Source organism: Ciconia boyciana, chromosome 1, assembly GCF_034638445.1.
Source record: "Ciconia boyciana chromosome 1, ASM3463844v1, whole genome shotgun sequence".
Lineage (NCBI taxonomy): Eukaryota > Metazoa > Chordata > Aves > Ciconiiformes > Ciconiidae > Ciconia > Ciconia boyciana.
In genome coordinates this window covers 39,241,285-39,262,623 of record NC_132934.1, presented here as the reverse complement: position 1 = coordinate 39,262,623, position 21,339 = coordinate 39,241,285, and the positions used below count along the sequence as shown (strand labels likewise).

The 21,339-nt window shown below is 41.0% G+C and overlaps 1 protein-coding gene across 1 annotated transcript in view; it reads left to right on the top strand.

Moving 5' to 3' along the window:
• GRIP1 (glutamate receptor interacting protein 1) overlaps positions 1-21,339 on the top strand; it is a 340,881-nt gene that overhangs the window by 203,988 nt on the left and 115,554 nt on the right. The window contains exon 2 of the mRNA XM_072863151.1: positions 21,241-21,321. Within this exon, the coding sequence (XP_072719252.1) occupies positions 21,241-21,321 (81 nt within the window). The remainder of the gene's footprint in view (positions 1-21,240; positions 21,322-21,339) is intronic.

Here is a 21,339-nt window from a genome sequence, read left to right as displayed (position 1 = left end):
TTTTTCCTTAAGACGATGGGCGATAGTCCTGCACAACCAAACCCTTCCGCCTTTGAGGGTTGCTAACACATCTGTTCGCTGGGTTAATCTTGGACCAGAGGGAAGCCTAATAATCTTTCAAGATCAATGGTGATTTGCGAGGATGTGCAATAGGGAACAGATGTTGCATTTGGATATTCGTCCCAGTGCTTCCCTATGCTGGCCGACATTTCCAGTTTATCCGAGTTGGGCCCACACCAACTGGCTTTTATCCAGGTGCCAGACGTTTGTCTAAGCAGGGGATGGAACCACTGGGCATCTATGAGAGGTGACATATCTCATCACACCAGAGGCACTGCAGCCCAGACCTCACCCGGTGTGCCTGCGGCTTCCCGCGGGAGCAGTGCTGGGAGGAAGCAGCCGCCTGCAGACACCCTGTCTTTGCCCATTGCCCTGTAGACCTCAACGACCTAATGATTTCATCCTAGTCAAAGGCATGAATCTGCATGAACTCCAAACTTGTGAATATCTAGAAAAATCAGAGGTCAAATGGTGCTCGAAGTGGCCGACCACTGCATTTTGGACTCGCTGTACCGAGAATGGGCAGGCTAGAGCTTAGCTGTTGTTTCACAAGGTTTGGTTTACACAAAATGTGTTTGCTTCCGTAGCACAATGTTTTGCATAAAAGCAATAAGCACTCCTATGGAGGTCTGCATTGCTTGTGAGTGGATGGTAATTTCCAGCTGCAGTGAGTTTTTATTGAAATTCCCTGATTGCTATAAATTCTGCAGCTGCACTCTTGCCCTTGAGTGGTTTGTCTGTTCCCTTAAAGAGGACCCCCACCAAAAACTCCCTAAGTCTGCCAGGCTTTCCTATCAAGCAAATACCAGCAAATAATGCATTTCTGTTTTCAGTTTCAAGAAAATCTGCATTTTGTGGCTGAAGCAGGTGTGCTGTCGAACCGTTGTGTCCATTGGAGGAAAGGTAGCCAACCTTTCCAACAGGGCTCCAACAGAGCTCCAACAGGGCTCCAACAGAGATACGACCCTCAGTTAGAAGAGGGTTACACGCTAGTGTAACAGAAACGGAGGAAGGGGGAACCATTAAAACGTAAATTGTGGCCTGTGAATGCCATTGACCGTGTAATACACCGGTGCGACAGCTCAGGGGCTCTGCTCGCTCTGAGCTTGCAAGGGCCCAAGTGCGGTGGGAGGCACAGCGTGCGCTGCAGGGTACGGCGTCATCCAGCTTAGCGCAGAAGGAGCTGTATCTCTTCACCGTCGTGCTATTTCCTCTTGGATCTGAATTAACATTGGCTCTGGCAGCCTCTGTGCACTCAGAAACGGACTTTAGCATAGGCTGGAGCCTACAGCTCAAAAGAACATTGTGGCGATTTAATTTCTTTTTGCTTCAGAGAAGGCAATCTGAATGACTTAACTTTTTTCATTAAAAAAGTGATACTCCCTTTATACCACTCCTTGCCTGCTGTATTCTGTAATAGGCCTTCCTTGCTTGAATTGTGAAGATCTGATGCTCCCTGAGGCTGAAGGATCGGTACAGCCTTTGGGAACATGCGTGTTGGCAATCCTTCTGCCAGGTTGAGGAGTAAGTCTAGAGAGTGGCCACCTCCCTGCCAGGGGGCAAAGTCGGACATCGCCAAGCCCTGTGGCTGGGGGACCCAGGAGGTGACCTGTGTCTGTACGGTATGCTATTTGAAACCTTATAGCACATGAAAAGACTGAATCTGCAGTTATGGTACTTGGGGGGGTTGGGGTTTAAGTGGTGGAAACTGCTGTGCAGGAGAATGGAGGAGAGGAAGCCAAAAAAGGCAGGAAGAGACTGTAACAGTGTCAGTAGCTGTAGGCTTTCTGGTTTTGTTTCGTTTGGGGTTTTTCGATATTATTACTCTGAATAAACCTCAGGCTTCTTTTTCAATTAACCGTGGAAACATTTTGTTGGACTCCGCAGCCAAAGCAAGTGGAAGCTTTAAACTTAATAGCTTTGAAAAAAGCCAACAGAGAAATTAGCAGATTGACTCCAATGCTGCAAGTCATACTCTAGCACCTTCCCTTCTGCATTTTACCCCAGGACAAGGACAGAGCCTGGCTTTGGATGATCTGAGGAGCGAATGCTTCTTGTCTGAAGATAATGCAATCGTGTTTCTCCTTTTTCCTACCTCCCAAACTCTTGGTCCCACATCAAGGGGACCTTGGCTCAGGTCCTCCCCCAACTGCAGAGCCGATGAGCAGCACAAAGTGTAGCACTCACCACGATGTTCACTGCCTCTCCTAGCAGGGCTCCTTCAACGGATAGCTGAGAGGGTTCATGGTGCATAGTTTTGCTGTCAAAGGTGGGCACTGCTATCTGCCAAATGTCTAAATTCATAGCTGGCTTGCACACTGGCATACGCACCAGTTCACTGGGGCTAGACTCTTGTGTGTTGCTTGCTAGGAAGGCTGTGGTAGATGGAGAGAAGTACGGTAGTTGGTCCAATTAAAGAAAGATCTAATAATACAGATCTATGAACACGATCTCGTTAAAAGTTACTTCACAGCGAGTTACTAAAATTTGATTTTATGTCTTTGTTGGTCTAATGTGAATAGTGGTCAGCATGGTTAGCTGGGGACCTGCATTCAAAAGCCAACCCAGGGAACGAGGACAGTCTCCTTCCCTCCTTTATGCTCTCGTTCCTGGGGAGAGGTGGTAGCTCCACGCCAAAGATGAAGGCAGGCTAATGAGGATTATATTTGAAGAGACATGGGGGAAGTCAGAGATACAGTTATCTCTGGTAGCTTTAGCGGAAAGTTTTAAAATACCGGTTTCTTTCCTAAAAACATTCTTAGCAGTAGAAATCATCTGCTTTCAGATTGTCAACTTGCCCCCACAGCCTTGGAAATTTCTGCCTGTTTTAGTGAATGGTTCAGACAGCTGTAATAGAAAATACGCCTGCTGTGGGGCTGGGGAGGGTGGTGTTGCCTGCTATGGGAGGAAAAACAGTGCTTCTGGGTGGCAGTTACAATTCTAGTCCCAGTAAGCCATAAGTTTGATCTCTTGCCTGGGCTTATGTGGCTGCACACATTAAAAAAAATACAATCTCCAAACAGCATCAAATGCAGCAGTCCAGATGAAACATGGGTCACTACTAGCTGTACTTTGTTCTGTACGGGATCTTCTCTTTCGATGTAGTTCAAGTTCTCTCTCCTGTTTGAAGCCCTTCTGGGAGGACACATGTAATTGCCAGCAGGATCATTTCTCCTTCTCGCTGGCTGTTCCCAGCAGCCGTGTCTGACAGCGCGGAAATGCTCCGTGACAAGCAGAGCCGGGCCAGCACCAGCCATCAGGCTGTGGTGAATTGAACCTAGATTAACTGAACTTGTTCTTGCAGGAGCTGGAAATGATCACAGGCTGCACTTCATGAAGATCTCCACGTAAGATTAATTTCTCCAGTGTAGCTTTCCTTGATGAGTTCTTGATAAACTCAAATTACTTGATAAATAGTTGATAAACTCAAATTAAAAATGTATTTTACAGAAATAAAACTATTTTCCTTGCGCAATGTTGTTGAAGAAAGTAAAGAGGAGAATAATGGTTGTTTTGTAAAACCCCGGTGACAGGTCAGATGATACACTATTTTGGGGGCATTTCTGAGGCCAACTAAAGCGAGGATGTATTTTTACCCAGGGACTTTACTGCTTCATTTTTAAGGGTAGTGTCTCATAACTGGAATTAACTGTGTAGTCCTTTCCTAGGGAAAAATGTGGATTTGAACTGTGAGCACAGCTCTGTAGACTTTTTTATTATTTAAATGCTTTGGTTTCATGTTTATTTGGCTTTTATGCCAGTACTGATACCACAATTTATTTCCTGATTTTAGCCCGTTCATATAGAATGTTTTTAAAAAGCCAAACCCCCAAACCCACAAATCACTGAGTAGCTAATATGAATGTTTTCTGTTAATGTACAATCTCACTGAATTTAGATTGTAATGTTAGAGGTGATCTTTAGCAAAATCCTGTAGCTGGAACTTCAGAGAAGCAGCTGTTATATTTAAAATTAGCACATAAAGTGTCATTAAACTAATGATAGAGGTTCACAGAGTTGCATTCTAAGTGCTAATCATCCTATCTTGTGGATGGGTTGACTGCTGTGCCTTGCTCCGTGGCGCTTCATGGATTTGGACGATTGGCCTAAATTAATCGGTAGAAGGCTGGAGGTGGTAGAAACAGGAGCAGAGATATGGGTAATGTGTCACATCTGCCTGCTGAACCCATCAGCTAAATTAAAATTTATTTCTCCATCCTTGATCTTTGCCAGTGTCACTGTTAGGTGTAAAGTATTATACTCTGTGGGTTGTCCTGAGGATTTTCAGTGTACTGACTTGAATTGGCAGGGGAATTAAAAATTACAATGGACTAAGGATATTATAAGGTGTATGGGGAGCTGGAAAACTACCAGGGCTGGGGGTTTTTTGGCAAGCTAAAATAGCAACATGAAGAAATGATGCTGACTAAGATTGTCCAGTGGAGCTGTAATTATAATTATAATCCATAATGGCTCTGCTCTGTTTATTTAGCCGAGATTTCATAAAAGGATTCAATCAAATCAGCACCCATACCTTTACAATGTGCACTACTCTTTATCATTTATCTGCTTGCAAATTCATTGTTTTCCATAGTACACTAGAAAAGGCTAAAATTCATGTGAGACTGGAGGTTAATTGCAAAGAATGTGTAAATGGTTAGGAAGTCTTTAAATGTTAGAGTAAATTAGGGCAGAGAAGAGAAATTAAGGAAATAAAGTTGGGGTTTTTTTTAAATGGAAAGCCACTGCAATGGTGGTATTTGTCCATAGCTCACTGTCTATACGCATGAATGGATCGCAGCCTCTTCTCTTTCAGGACTTTGATGCGGTTTAATAGACCTTGGTCTATTTTAAAGTGTGTATGAGCGCACATCAGATAAAATCTTCGAAGAAAGGGATGGTAGCCCACACATCTGGGAATTTCAAAATAGATTGTATGTTTATACCAAAATGCTGGATGATCTTTCACGGCCTTTCTATATCAAAGTGCTGTTATTCTGAAATTGGTATTGTTTTGTATCATAAATCTCTATGTTGGGAGTATTTATGAGTTTTATGAGAATAAAAGTTACAGTGTTCTTTTTAAAATAGACTAAAATGATGAATGTATGACTTTCAGTATCCATTTTTGGATTCTTACATAGGAATTGCGTGTCAGACTTGCACACAGCCATGCTCACTGCAATTTGCCAGTGTATTCAGTGGGAACCTGCTACGACAGTGGCCTGTTTTGTCATAGCTGCATTTAGGAACTTAATATTAAGTTCCAAGTTTTAGACTTGTTTAGAAATGATGGGGTAAGATTTGTGATGGATTTTTGCATACTTTTCGTTACATTATAAAACATGATATAACATAGCCCCACAGAAAAATGTATTCATAGTGAGTACGTGTCTTGATTTTTCACAGTGCACTTAGAGAGCAAAAAGCCATGCACGTGCCTGAACTTCTGCAAAACCAGGGCATGTAAGCCCACTTCAGGAAAGCAGCCCCAATCAGGAGAGCATCCAACCCATGTCTGAATCTAAAGCAGCCTTCTAACTTTAAAATCCCACTGTTTTTTTGTTGGGCTTTAAGAGGTACAAATGATCCCTTAAACTGACATACTTTTCAGAGCAGGGACTTAAAGAAAAATATTGCTTTTACTGTTGGTATAGTAGCCAATCTGACTGAACTGAAGATATTATCCTGGCAATGTCAATGAATAGAATAATCCTTTTGTGTTTAACTTACTTGTTTTAACTTCTGATTTACTTTGAATAAATCCATTAGTAAAGGATAATGGGAACATTTTATTCTTCATCATAATTTTTATTGAAAAGAACATCATGAAATAACTTACATTGTTTGTATGAAACATTACATGTGTATGGATCTTGGCATGAACTTAGGGAATAGACCTTGTTTGATCTCTGGAGTAATTTTATTCAACTTTTAATTAACTTCTTACATGCAAGTCTCAATAGACTTTTATTTTATGCTGGAAGCAATAGGAACAATCCTGAGGTTAAGCCAGTCCCTGAAAAAATCATGCTAGAAAGGAAAAATTGTACAGAACAGTGGGGGCTAAAGAAATAACTTCTGTGCTGAGACTTTATGTTCACTTTGTTTTGTCTTTAGGTTGTCATTGACACTTTTATATTTTTATTCCAGCCATATAATGCTGCCAGTAACACTGTCATTGTTATCTGTGCTTCTCTACTAAGCGGAATATTAAAGAAAGTATCAGAGCCAAAAATTCCTGCATAGTTGAAAAAGTATTAAGAGTTTTGTTTCCTGAACTTCATACCTTGTTTTCAGTTGCCACTCAGTTTCTTTGAGCTGGTGATGGTGATAGAAAATATATACAGTTCTCGCTAGCTCCCTTATTAATCTGCTTCTCACGGGGAGGAACATTAGCCCAGAAGCAGAGGAGACAGCTCGGGAAGGGAAAGCAGCAAAGTATTAATTCCTGCTGTGATACTGATGTCCTGGTGTCTCTAGTCAAATCAGCTTCTCCAGTGTTTTCTAGTTTGGCCTTTTGCTATTAGGAGTAGAAACTCAAAAGCTGAGGACTTTTAGCTTCTGCGTGATTTCAAATCAGGCTGCTTCAGTTCTAGTGTGTAATTAGCAAAGGAAATACAGCTTGTTAGAGGAGCTTGGGAGGGGACTGAGAAGGAGTTGAGAAGTGGGATTAGTCTCTTCCCATGCATCCCTCCATACTGTTCCTTCCTTTCTTTTCCCTCTGCAACCTGATTTAGTTTTGTTTTCCTCCTCTCTCCCTCTTCCTTATCTGACACACAGCATCCTATGCATTGCATACATTTATCTGTTATGTTTTCTGTCAGACCTCATCTCCTTTTTTATTCCTCCTGTTCCACATATGCTGTTAAAATGTGATGCCCCTACGAAGGGGAGGACCCAAGGAAGCGGGTAGAATGAATGCTGCTGTGGAACATGCAAAAGCACAGCTCTGTTATTTAGCATCCCTCACCTCTAGTCTGACCTTATGGAGGAGCATGAGGTGTGGGAGCTGCTTTCACAGAGCTGTTCAGTGGAAGCCTCTTGATGGGAAGAGCAACATTTTTATGATAAGCTCTGATACCGTATGGGTTCAGAAAGCCCAGGGTAAATACCACCAGCTCAGCTGCCCTACAACTCCCTCAAGGACAAGTCTGCTTGGGTTTATACTTCTCATGGAAATGGCAGGTGACTGGCAACTTTGAACACCCATAAACCTTGTAGACAGTGAGCTTATTATTATTTATTCTCTTCAGGCAAGAAGACAGGAATAGTAATGGAATTTTTGTGGAGTATAAGAGACAAGAGGGAAGTGTTAGGAAGATGTTTTATAAGCCTCGCAAATAATAATTTAAGCAAGTCCTATATTATGTGTAGTGAAAGGCAGTTCTTTCTGCTGGAAGACCTCTTTTGGTGTGTTTTAATGTGTTTATTTTTTAAAGTGACTGATGGGAACCCGGGTTATTTTTAAAATAAATCTGCCTAGACCTTTAACTTATAGTAAGCAGTCTCCCTTTCCCCCCACCAAGCAAGACTTTTGCACTGAACAGGTTCTATTTATTTATTTATTTATTTATTTACTGCAAACTCTGCAAGGGCTTCTCGGGTCCCCAGGAGGTCCTCCTTCTATTCAGTGCTCATGAAGCACGTTCACCACTGATTCCTGTTATCAGCCTTTCCTTTCTGCCCTCTGCTGTCCACTACACCCTGCCCTGCTGATGCTTCCATCCCGCTACGTGCTCATGCGCTCCCATAGCAGAAGCACGGCTCCCTTCCTCCAGGGGACTGCACCTCCTCCCCACGCTCTCTTCCCAAAGGATGCACCAGGGAAGCTGAAAGCACATCAAACAGGCGCTGTCCATCAGAGGAGTTAACAATACTTGTTTTTCCGTCAGCGGTTGTTGTCCTAACTCCTGTTAGGAAATGTTTTCGGAAGCATTTACATTTTGAGCCAGCCAAAACCAATGCCTATCTTCGAGCCTTTGTAAGACCTGGAAGGCAGAATATGTTAGCTATGGAGTGCAGAAACTTGTGGTTTTTCAGGCTCTCGGGGCAGCCAACTGTGCCTCTTAGTCTTGATGGCTTCATTCTTCTTTGTTTAGATACTTAGTGGTGTTGCACACCTTGATAGATATGTTCCATAATTAGATTGCAGTACAGAGTAAAGGCATCTTTTTTTCTTGGGGACCTTTCAAGAGATATGGCACAGTAGTCTGTAATCTTTCAGGGCTTGACAGACAATAAGTTAAAAGCCACTACATTAAACAGCAATTCTTGTGGGTCTCAGTGGCTTGCTTTGCTGTTATTGTCGTCTTAATGAGTGTGTTCCACTCTTTGACTCTGCAGCTAAGTGCTTGTTTCATGCAATGCAGAAATCATAGCTTGGAATCACTGGCCATTTTTTAAAATACCAGTTATTTCTTGAAATACCTTAAAGATCAAACTTCTACTGTCATCCGTCAGACATCTGCCCTGGTTGTTGTTATAGGTCCTGTCCTCTGTGTTTTCCTGTTGATTTGGTCAATAAAATTCCAGCTGTGCCTGCAGTTGTGTCTTCTGGTTGATAGGGGTGGTGATACTGGCTATATAGATGCTTCCTGACATGGTTAGTGAGATATTGTTGTCCTCTGGATTTCAAAGCTACAGCAAGTAGTTGAAAGCATTTTGCTCTGTTCTTGCTTAGGAATTGCCGTTTTAATATTTTCTGTCATTTCTTATCTTTAATGTTTCTCCCTTCCTTCCCAATGGCAGTTTACATGTGTGCTGTATTCTGCACCAGGCTCTCCTTTTAGAGACTTCAGATAATGAAGAATGTAGCGTCTTTGTGAAATAATGGTGTCGCCTATTTGGCTTAACTTGTTTTTTTCAGGAGCTTACTACAGATGTATTTCATTGACTGCATAGTGTGCAGATGTTAACATATTTAGCACTTGCTTGGGCCTGAACTCTTACATGCTGTGTCTCATTAATTGCTTATATTCTATTCTGGCTCCTAAAATCAGCTTGGATTCCCTCAGTCCTTCATTATAAAAACCGGGACAGGGCACAGACTGGCCACGATAGAGTGGTCTGGACTCTGGTGTTCATCATGTTGTTGGTCTGCCAAAACCAGGGCTTGTTTGACCTTCAGAACGTGGCGAGTCCGGACAGTTTGTTTGAGTTTCTGCTTTAAACACTGTGTTTCTGTAGAGTCCTTTATCTGACACTGTGGCAGGTTTGTTCGAGCTATTTTTAATGTGTGAGATTTCCTGTTATTTTTAATTGCTTTCTGCTGTCTGTTTTGAAATTATTTTATGAATTGAATAAACCCGTCATTAAAATTAAGCACATGTGCATGCATGCACACACACACAGAGTATTATGATGGATCTGAAAGTGCTGGCAATACACTGGTAATACAGAGAAAGATTTAATAATTACCTCACCATCACTGTAGTGTTTGGACAAAAAGTTTAAGTAGAGTTTTTACACTATGAAAAAACGAAATCTGTGTTTTATCTCTCTGCGGTTGCGGTAGGCGATAGGTTGATGCTGTCATCGTTTCTAGGAGATTCAGACAGACATTGTGAACCTGTAGCTGTGAACTCCTAAAGGAAAAAGAGTCCTGGCTAAAAAGCTTGGCGGATTGGTGCATGGAAAGAGTAAAAATTACTCGCCTATCTTCTTGAAAGTTATGGGAGTATAATTTTTCCACAAATGTCACACATCCATCTGTATCTGTTTCTTTATTGTTGTATTTTCCATAGGATTACAAAAAGCTGACTCAGACATGGCTAAGTTGCATATAGGCAAAGATGTGGGCAAGCAGTTCTAATAATTACCATTTTTCAAAATTTGAGCAATAGTGCAGACAATGAACTGCTTGCCCTAAATAAGCTTTGGGATTAAATAGGACTTGGGAGGCACTGGCAAATAAAGAGTATTTGACAGGTTAAAAGACTTGCCATAAAGAACCGGGTGCGTGGATAGATGCTGTCTGGAGCACAGAAGGTGGCCTTGGCTTTATGTGAGCTTTAAGTAAAATAAATATGTATATATTGTTTTGTCAGCTTGATATCCCTTTTGTTACCATGCTTTGTTCCCAGTCCTAAAAGTACGCAGCACTTTATTTCAAAAGACTCTTACCCTGCACTGTGTTCAAACTTGTCACAGCTTCCAAAAACAGTGAAGTTTTGCTGACAACTGAACTTAGTCAAAGTTATTGCACAGTCTTTGTGGATATATTGAGTAAACTCTTCCAGGTTAGGGGCTGAAAGTAGGAGAGTATTTCACCAGGGCATGAGGAAGGTGACAGGTTTATAGCCTGACTCCTGAAAGAAGTGCATTCTGAAAGATCAGTTTTTCACTAAGCCTGAGCTGTGCCAATTTGGACTAATGTGCGTCATTTAGACTATAAATAAGTGGGGCAATCCCACTGGCATGCCAATATAAATACACTGGTACTGGTATAATGTTTATGCAGCTCCTAGTGGCAGTGTTAGAATTGTTTTATGAATCAAATAAAGCTTGTTAGTGGGATTAAAAAGGATGACTATAATGCTGTAAATTTATGCAGCATATTACTAAGATGCAAAAGTATGTTTTACTCTTAACGTTGCCCACACCAGAGTTACACTTGTGCAAATTTTTGGTTTAAAAAATAATTTTACTCTTCACCAAATGGATATCCCAGTACACCACGCTTTGGTGACAAGATCAGCCTGTCTTTGTGGTAAGTCATGCCCAGTAAGAAGAACTGATAGGATCCGAGCCTAAAGCAGTGAGCACAGTAATCTGTGTGATTTCTGGAATGAACAGTACATGAGAGATATTTTTTTATAAGATCTTCTGAAGAGGGGAAGAATGTTATTAGGAGTAATGGAATGACAGTTAAAGCAAGGAAAGAAAATTGTAGACTGAGGGAGGGAACTATTTTCCAGCTGTGAGATCTGATGCATCCTGTGGAGCAGTCTCCAAAGGAAAGTGATGGAGATGTCATCACGAGAGACACTTTCAGACACAAGTAGGCTGAAAAATACATGATACAATTTACTGCAAATAGCACTAGTACAGCACTGGAATGGAGGCAGGATAAATAACCTCATGAAAAAATTACCATTCCTAACTTCTTGTATTTGAACGTAGTGTTGTGACTTTGCTTATTCTTATTTTTCCTGAAGCAAACTGAACTCCTGTTTTCTAAACAGTTTAACATATTTTACTTACTTTTTATGCAACATGAGTGATGGTCTCATTCTCAATTATTACCTCTATCTTTGCCTTCCCAGAGCACACACACAACTAGCTTCTGCTTTCCCTGGCATGCGGTAGAGAAGTTCCTAGTTGACATCCTCTCTTCCCCAGTCTCTGTCAACTGCAATGACAGCAGCCTGGGCAGATGTTCCTGATGGGCTTTGCGTTATGGTCTGCACAGATAGAAGGTGGAAGGTGTCTTCCCCGCTCCTAGAAGATCATTATCCATATATACTGATGAGAAGGGGGAATATAGAATTTTATTTCCCCCAATGGAAAAATCAGAAAGCTTTAAAAGAATCTAACAGCAGTTTTGAACATCACTTCTACTTTTTAAGTTTCAAGCAGCCAGACTGCAGAGAAAACCTTTGCCAAGGTTGGGCTAAGAAAGCACAGGAACAGTTCTGATGCACAAGAAAGTTGCTGTTAACATTTGCGGGTACAGTGGAGGTGCCGTGCAGGACATGCACAGCTCAAATGGACAGTATATATTTCTCCTGTTGCATTTTAGCCACAAATGTGATAGCAGATCATACTACATATCATCTTTTGTTAATATACAGTGAAACGCTGCCCAGCAGGAAGCCCATTGCCTTTTGTCCCAAGGAGGCACGGTGGTGGGCAGCCACGGCAGTCAGGAGCACGGTGCCTTAGCTTGAGGGCATCGTCCAGGAGCACGGGATATGGCTTGGCCCCTTTTCCCCTAATCAGCTATCACTGTCTTCCCAGCCCAGCAAAATCCCATCTGGAAGGGCTAGCTGAACCAAAGGTAGAGAATAAAAGGTAATGTTAAGGTCACTGATGTATTTTTAAAGTAAGTATCTGTTCATAAAAGTGTTTTTCTGTGAGGTGTGGCATTAATCCCATCTGGTTTTCAGGCCTTTGGCCGCTGCCTTGGCTCAGGTCTTGCTCCTTTGCTCAGCTCCCTTCTCCAGGAGCCTCGCTGGAACTTTTATCATCTTCTTGATACTGGCATTTCTCTGTCAAGTTCGGCTTAAATATTCTTGAGGGATGCTGATTTAGCATTTAACAATGTTAAACAATGTAATTGAATCTTTTAGTTATTAGAACTTCCTAAAGAAAACAGTTTTCAATATTTTTTCTGAAAAGCTTGTGTGTGGCCCCCTCACACCATGCCAGCGTGCGGCAGTACTTCAGAGCGATGTGATGTTCCTGAACACACATGCAGGGAGGACAACAAAACCTTCCTATGGACCAAGATGCAGCTCCTAACAAACGATGGGTGTTCAGAACAAAAAGTGTAGCTTGACTATCTGGAAATGTTTCCTGTCAGTGAGATCTGTGTCACTTAGGAATTTCCTTTTAAATGAAAAGGTTTATAGCCCCATCTTCTAGAATAAGGTTGTCTGTAGAAGTTATACGTACAGAAAAATCTCAAACTGTCTCATAGAGGAAAATAGTTTACATCTTCAGTTTCTTTGAGCTTTTTCACTTTCCCAGCTTCTTCTGCTCTGGTTAAGCTTAACCTATTTCACTTACGTGGTGCCTGTATTATTTCCACAAACAACAAACAGAAGCTCAAGACAAAAGAGTGGAACTCACTTTGAATCCTAAAATTATGTAATGATTCAGTAATGATTCTGGTTTAATCTCCTAACAAATGCTTGATGCTGTATAAACAAAAAGACGTATGTATCAGATTTGAAGTAGTTTGTGGTTGGGGTATTATTTAAATAGGATTACTTCTTTATTAGATAATCCACTGAAGTGAATTTCACCATATGCTGATATCTCTCAAGACATGTTTTCAGCTTTCTGCAGATTCTGCATGTTTTAGATGGTCTTGGAAATTTCTGAATTTTCCTGAGCAAAATAGCTCTGGGAGGAGATCCGCGTACTTAGCTATTTAGGAAACGAAGCATTTCCATTCAGGTGCCTAAACACGGGCTTAGGAAATTAACTTTGGACAAGCAAACTTGGAGGATATTCAGATCATTTTTCAAATGGTCAAGCTTGCTGAGGTATTGTAAATATCAATAGGAAATGCATTCACGGTTATGCATAATTACAGTACCCTGCTTCTCTTGCTTCTAGATTAAAACTGAGCTGCTACTGTAATAAGTAACCGTATAATTCAGAAAAAAGAGAATTAAATTTACGTATAATAAAATTGAATAAATTTTCACTTTAGAGAGACAACAAAGTTATTCATTGGGTGCTATAACTGTTAAAATTAAGTTTCTAAGAAAACCAGAGGACATGTCTGCTAAATGGGGGAAAGAAAATTACCAGAGGAGCTATTCTAACTCTTCCTTCTCATAATTCTTCCATGTCATACACACCAACAAATGTTACTTATGGAAGCATTTGAAACCCTATGCTTTCTTAATAAAGACTGCTAGAGAGCACTGAGCACAGTTTGATAAGAAAGGATTAAGATTAAATACATTCATATTTGTCCTGCTTGGAGCCTAGTTCATTAATGACTGCTTTACATGCAGCTCTTCGGAAATTTTAGATATTTCTAAGCACTACTTCGAAGAGCAGCATTGCCATTTCAAAAATGAAGTCTCATTGGAAGCAATTGAAGCCATAGCTCTAAAAGGAACTCGAAAAATTGTTATTCCTCTGCAGCAGTAGGAGAAATTAATGCTTTCTTTCATGGTTGGAGCTCCCATAACAAGTTTGAAAGGGTTAGCATATGGGCAAAGCAAATTGTTGATATTTTGTTGTTTCATGAAGCATATACATTCAAAATCTGTACATTATACATCTGCTGAAAGAACTTAGCCAATTTTGTCTCTATTTGCAACTGTTTATAGTCCATTACGCTCTGACACAGCTGTGGTGACATTGTGGTAACCATGAAATGTTCCAGGATGTTAATTTTTCTCTAGATTTTTGCATTATTTAAAAGCAAATCTTTCAAAAACATCCTCCTTTCCTAGGAAAAATACAGTCTCTGAGATATTTTTTCATTATTGTTGTCAACAACAGTTACTAAGGATAAAAGTTACACCAGGCTAAAAACATTTGTGCCAAATCTTCCATCAACAGCCAAAGTAAAATTCCCACTATTCACTGCTTCCCAGGAAATTTCAATGTGGATTATCGATTCAAGTGTATTCAATAATTCAGTTGTAAAACTTCACAGTTTTAGAACTTCCAGTTACCTTTATAAGCTTCAGTTATTAAAAAAAAAAAAAAAAGTCTGGGTAGTAGCATTCTTGCTATGATTCATTTCCAGCTGTTATGGCTGTTATGGATTCAGTTAAGTTGGTATCTATCTACTGATTGTGACTGCGACTGGTTACATTGCTAAGGGTATTGCATGAGTATTCAGAGTTATTTAGTCAGTTCTCATTCAGAATTATTTGGTCTTCAAGTTCACGGGAAAGCTTTGTCCGCTGTCTTTAACAGAAGTCCTCTCAGCTGGAAGCTGTAGGGCAGTGTGATAACCAAGCTTCAGCTCCCTTCTCGATATTTTTTTCCCTTCCCATTGCTGTAGATCAATCTGAAAATTACATTTTCTGGAATTTGTAACAGTTCAGAGAAAAGGTTTATGCAATTTTACCAGAAACAAAGAACTGGAATTGAGGAGATGAGCTTATGTGGGATGAGGGGCATTTTTCTAGAGTGGTCCTGATGACTTTGTAGTGGCTGGGCTACTCACAGGGGTACACAGGGGATCTTGAGTTCACATTCCCTCTGCTGCCTGATCCAGTGCAGGGCTTGGAACTTAATGTAGAGGAGATAGCTTTAATCTTTTTTACTTTGTATGACATACCTAAAACATTGATCAGAGCGAGCAAGCAAGACTGAGTGAGTGTGTAGCTGGGAGTTCGGGTACTCATCTATGAACGTGAGACCGGGGTTCGAGTCCCTGCTCCCATAAATATTTCAGCTTTCTTACAGAATGGAAGATCTTTAACAGAAAGATCTTGAGTTTACAAGAGAGTAAGTTGCTCCAGGAACGGTCCTGAAAGTTGTACTGAGACTCTGTGTAAGCCTTCCTCAACTTCAGAGCTTCTGTAAACCACAGACATGAGTGGATACATGTTTATTTTTATCTGTGAAAGCCTCCAGCTGCAAGCTGTGGGGATAACCGAGAGTGCTGTAGCTCAGAATTTACCAACTGTCACTGGTACGATACTGTGCCAAAAATGATGCTTTTAGATAATGCTGAGCTTTATGCCATTTAAAGATAAAATTCAGGATAAGTTTCAGACATAGGAAGTGTGAGAACCTATGGTATTTTGTGCTGTACTGACAGGAGTCATAAAAATCTGTTGCTTTTAGTGAAAAATATTCTTCATTATAAAGTTAAGGAGTGGCAGACTTCTGTGAATGGGATATTACAGATCTAGGAATGCCTGAAGTAATAACTGTGACCCTGGTGCTTTTAATTTTTGAGAAACTAATCTTGGGGGTGTTCTTCTCTCAGCTGTAATCATCTTCTTGGCAACTTGTCATGTTGTCATCCTCTACCTCTGGGCAGGTATGTGGTTCGCTACTAGTCTGAGGTGTGTGCTATCCCAAACGGTGTAAGCAACAACACGTGCAGTCGATCTTACTCCTCCTGTACACTTCAGCTGGAGGTGTAGCCAACTGAAGATATAATGTGCTTCCTTGTGGAGTCTTGGGACTCGCATTAGTTGGAGATGTTTCACAGTGGAGAACGTTTGAGGAACACCTCGGATTTCACTTGCTTGGGTTCTGAAGTCTATTTAGGAGCTACACGGTCAAACTCTAAAAAGGTTTAAATTCAGTTCTCCCTTGGCCAAAGAACGGCTTATCCTGTCATGAGACATAAGTAAGCTGTTGAAGAATGAGAATGAAAAACTGAAAGATGGAAACTCTCTGTTCTCCCTCATAATGCTTCCATATCTAGCATTGAAAAAATTTAATATAGCTTCCAAGCTCCTCAATATTAAAAAACTCCCCTGCATTTGAAATTCCTCACTTACCACGTTATTTCCCCTGCTCCCAGAGGAATGCAGGCTTTGCAGAAGAGAAGCAGGTACGAGCGGTGACGTAGAGCTGAGAACGAGCTGTTGCGTGGGAGAGACAAGATACAACAGTGAAGGATCTTCACATTTCCTCTCCACGTAGGAGGGCCAACGTGTCAGCCGCTGAGTTGTTCAGTAGCAGCTCCCAGTGGGGCGGGAAGAGGCTTCCCCTCCATATCCGACAGGACGCAGTTGTCCATAGTCGCCTTCTGGGGCCACCTGGTGCTGCGCAGGATTTGGACACGTTTACTAGGTTCAGTAGTTACCACCTGGATGTGCGGCAGCAGCAGTGAAGGAAACATCCTCTAACCGGTTGTGAAGACTTGAAGGAGGGAGTGATCCTAGGCTTTACCACATCTGTAAACAACGTCCTTGCGTCAATAGCTTTCACAGCCACCTTGAGAGACACGCAAATGGTTCAGCGGCCATAAACCGACCCTATACATTGAATTCCTTGCCTTGACTGTTGAGGAAATATCTTTAGGCTTTCCTTTTATTCCCTCTTATGTGTCCCCAGTTGGTATCCTTCAAAGGATATTAAACTGAATACAGCAAATATCTAAAGATTTCATATGGTCATTTTTCTAGCACAGTACCAAGCACTTTATATATATCTGTGCACATCGTCCAGTGTATAATAGAGTTACATTACTGTTGGTTTGTTACAGTATATAGAGCCCTTAGTCTTGGACAGAGGCCGCCCCTGTATAGTAAGAGCAACATGGAATGATATAAATGGGTCACAGCATGGTCTCTAACTCAAAGAATGAATCATTCAGTTACAGGGTAGAGATGCCAGCGAGTTAAAAATAGGCAGGAAAGTGCAAAAAGCTGTTTATCTGCCTCACAGTCAATAGCTAAAGGCAATAAGCGTACAGTAATAGCTGTAAGCAGTAGGACTACTTGCCTGTCCACTTGATCATTATCTTTGCAGTCTTTAATTAGAAGAATTGTGTGCAGAGCTTTGAAAGGATGATACATGAGCTACTGTTACTGGTATTTGGGGCTGTTCCATGAGGACAAGTAAAAGGAGAAAACAGGAAGATCATTTTGCTTTGCTGGTTAAGAATCTCAGTAATCTGCAAGGCATCACCTCCAAGATTATCACTGCGTCGTGACAGGAAGGAGTTGAATTGACACAGTGGGCACGTTGTTCACTATTGCATATTTACAACTGCAAGAAACATGCAAAGTATGAATTCTGGGGGGAAATGCCCCCCACCTGTTAACAGCATAAGAGGGTTGGTTTCCTGTAGTCACTGCGTGAAGAGAGCTGCTGGCATAGCAGGCACCTTTACATGACCTACTGACTTGCTAGAAATTCTTTACCCTGGGTTGTCTATTCTCTTAGCCAGAGGAAATTGGGGCGGGGGGAAGCCAGTGATGTAATTCATGCAGCTCCAAGAGCATGTCCGCATAGCTAAGGTACTCCCACTGCAGGGAACGTGGCCACCTGCAGTGCGGTTCCTCCAGAAGCGGGCAGGAGCTGGTGTTTCTGTGCGCAGGGGGGACGCAGTTTGGCCTGCGAATTCTTTATGGACTGTGACTCGCTCCCTGCTGATGATATATTAGTGTTAGGGGTGTAGCTAGGTGAGATTTATGCTCCTGAATCTAGCCTGTTTCTCCCTCTGCTTTGTATGTGTGGCTTCTTAAATATGTCGCAGCTTTACCTAGTTTTGAGTTATTATCTCCCGTTGGGGGAGAACGCTTCATACCCTTTTACTCCTTTGCTTTTTCAGGGTGTTGGCTTGCTGGGTTGGGTTTCATCTCCAAGAAGCCTGTCTGTGCTGTAGAGGGGGAAGCTGGTAATACAAAACACTCAGACAGATCCCTCTAGGCACTGCTATCACGAGACATTTTTGCATGTTTTAAGACCCTCCCTGCTAACTATAGAGTGGACGGGGACATCAATAAATTATAACTTAATAAATTCTTGTGGCCACACATACAACTTTGCTAATACATACAAACAGATTTTTCCCTTCTTTGACAGCATGAATGGTGTCTGACATTTCAGGGCTATCAGGGCTTCCTTGTCTCTTTAGTTACTTTGTTCTTTAGGATGGCATCTATTTCTGCATCTGTCTGCTCTTTATATTACTTTCCTGTCTCAAATAAGCATCTCAATAAGGCTGTTAGCATTCTTTCTGTAGTTGGTTATATTTGTTTTCCTTTGCTTCTGGGAATGCTTTACACTGATTTCTAGTTATATTGCAGTGTGATTTTACTGTTAAATGGGTATTGATGGAGAATTCCTTCCTGTCCTGAGAACAGCTTTCCAATCCACTGATGATACAATGGCTCGTTGTTCTTTCCCAATAATAACGGGGCATATTTTGCATTAACAGGGGTTCAAAAGTTCACGAAGCAACTTTTTGGGCCTCGTTTTTTGCTGTGAAAGTCTGTAGACAGATTAAGAAATGTGACACAATTACATGCCTGCAGTACCTAATCCATATAAATATCTGATAAGTTTTCAAAGTTAATATGCTTAAATTAAAATACTAGCTTACTCACATATGCAGCCTCAGCTGCCTTTTGTATCTGCCAGCTGTTCTGTAGAAAATACTAGACTTTTTGCTCAGCCTCCCTAGCAAGTAATTTGAATGTGCACTCGCCTCCCCTCATTGGTGCCGTTAACCAGAAAGATTTGCAGGCTTGTCCTTTATTCTGAACTCAGGATAACTCCAGGTACTCCCAGTGCAGTGCAATATTGGGAACATCCTATTCCAGCATGAGATTGTAGCTGATTTACTCATTTGCTCAGTGACAAAGATTCAGTGAAAAAGATCTCGTTGTGAAAATTCTTCTTTCCTTTTTGCCCTCTCTCCAATCTGATGAAAATCATTCATATGTAATAAGTCTGCCTAGGAGAGGACTGTTTTGTTCTGTAAATTGATAGATTTTTCATAGGTAGGGCATACATTCAAATAGGGCCCAAAAGTCATCACCATCCATCGGTTCCTGAGAAATTGTATTATGTTTCCTGCCCACTTTTTAATAGAAAAATGCGTGTCTCACACGATCTGCTGTCACGTTCAGCACCTGCAAATAAGCAGTAATGGATGGGACATGTAAGCCACGTGTTATTGATGAGCTCTGTTTTTTTGGTATTGATATGAGTTAGCAAGGCTGTTCGGGAGAGCCTTGTCTTGAGTTCGAGCTCAGTGGTGCCTCTTCTATTAAAGAAAAAATATAATCTTACTTCCTTCAGAAGATCTAGTTCACTCTTATTTTATTTTTTTTCTTTAATGAGGGGATGTATATTCTGCATATGCAATAATACTAGCTTTTCCACTTTCTTCAAATGGAAGAATAAAGCTTTACATGTTTACCTTTTTCTTAAATTGTGTAGCTGGATCTATGTTAATATTTTTTCATGCTTCTGTATTTCCTGTAGCTGACAGCTTCATTTTCTTGGAGTTTGTACTAGCATACAGTATAGTCAAGCCTGTTATCTTTCTCCTTGTAACAATGTAGTCCTAAAGCAACGGGAGTTCATTTTACTGTATAAAAAACAATTATATTGGCTGTCGAGGTATTTTACCAATATAAGTTCTTAATTACTTGCTGCATTTTCATCAAGGTGCATGGCTATAAACAATATTTTGCCTTTTTATTTCTTTTTTCTAAATTCATTTCTGTTTTTTGTTACTGCATCTGCCTAACAGTAGCAGAGTTCATTGCAGAGGTTCTGGTTTTAAAAGCCAACCAGCTCTTCTAGTCACTTCTTTCTGAGACCTGGTTTTAATGAAATTATGCTGACCAAACCCTTATCTCATTTGTATAAAAATGGACTGCTGTCTTTGATGCGAGTTTCTAAAGGAGTTTGAGACTTTGCAAGACGTAAATAGTGTAATCAGCAAAGAAGGCTTATAATGTCAAGAGTTGTCAGCTGAAAAGAAAAACTGATTCTCCAGAAAATGTTTATATGGTTCTACTTGATCTGAGGATGCTATACCAGATAGCGTAGTCTTTGATTCCTTTACTCATTGATCTGTATTTAAGCATGTATTCATGCACATGCTGTAAACGCATTGGTCCTTTGCAACCTGAAGGAAAATATGCAAATAGAAGGATTTGATAATACTTTTAAGTGTTTGAGCACTCGATAAAAGGACAAGCAAGAGAGAAGCCTAATTTCTTCTCATTCCTTTCTTTTGATTAAAATAATAAAATGCATAATATTATTTCTTCTCTTATTCATGTTTCTTTCCTGAGCTTGTAGCTTGTCCTTTTTAAACCAACGATACAGTTGATTTTTTTCCCTACCGTCATTATTCTGCTCTTAAGGGGGATGTGGAAGTGACTCACTTTCTGCCTAATGCTGCCTTTGATTTATGACTCATCTGCTCATCCCACCATTAGTGGTCTCTTATGTGCTGAGGTTGATCAGTAGGTGTTCCACGTAGCCTCCTATTTAGACACAGACTGTTACAGTGCCGTTCTTCAGGCATAAATGTGCCCAGCCTATTTGGCAACAGCTTTCTGATGTTTTCCCCGATCGATCATTACGACAGAAAAGGAACCACCCACTGGCAGATCCCAAAGGAAAAGGAGTGCATCTTTACAGCTGGAATATTCAAAAGCTTCTGGAAGCCTTTCACTCCTCAACAGGGATGGTACCTCTCTCACTCAAGTCTTTGACATGTGAAGCTTCTTAACATGAGAAAAAGGAAATTTCTATGATTTTCTTAAAAACAAAAAGGCCTTTGTATATCAAGCCTGTCATCAACCAAGCATTATCTCTGTTTTGAGTTTTACTCCGTCCTTTTAAGCTCTGCTATTCAGAGCCTTTGTCATCGAGTCTAAACATGACATTGAGCATTGACTCAGCATTCAGAAATACCCATCCTCATCTAGCTCACAGTGGCTCTTGTGCTCTGCATTGTTAGTTCTCGCAGTATTTGGGTAAAAATTACATTGGTTTTAACTTTATATGTAACAGTAACTGGAAGTGTTGCTTGTTTCTGTTTAGATGAGAGTCCTTACACAAAGTCTGCAAACCAGGCAAAGGCACCTGATGGAGCACTGTCTGTGAGGAGACAGAGTATTCCAGGTAAGACTTGCTTTGCTT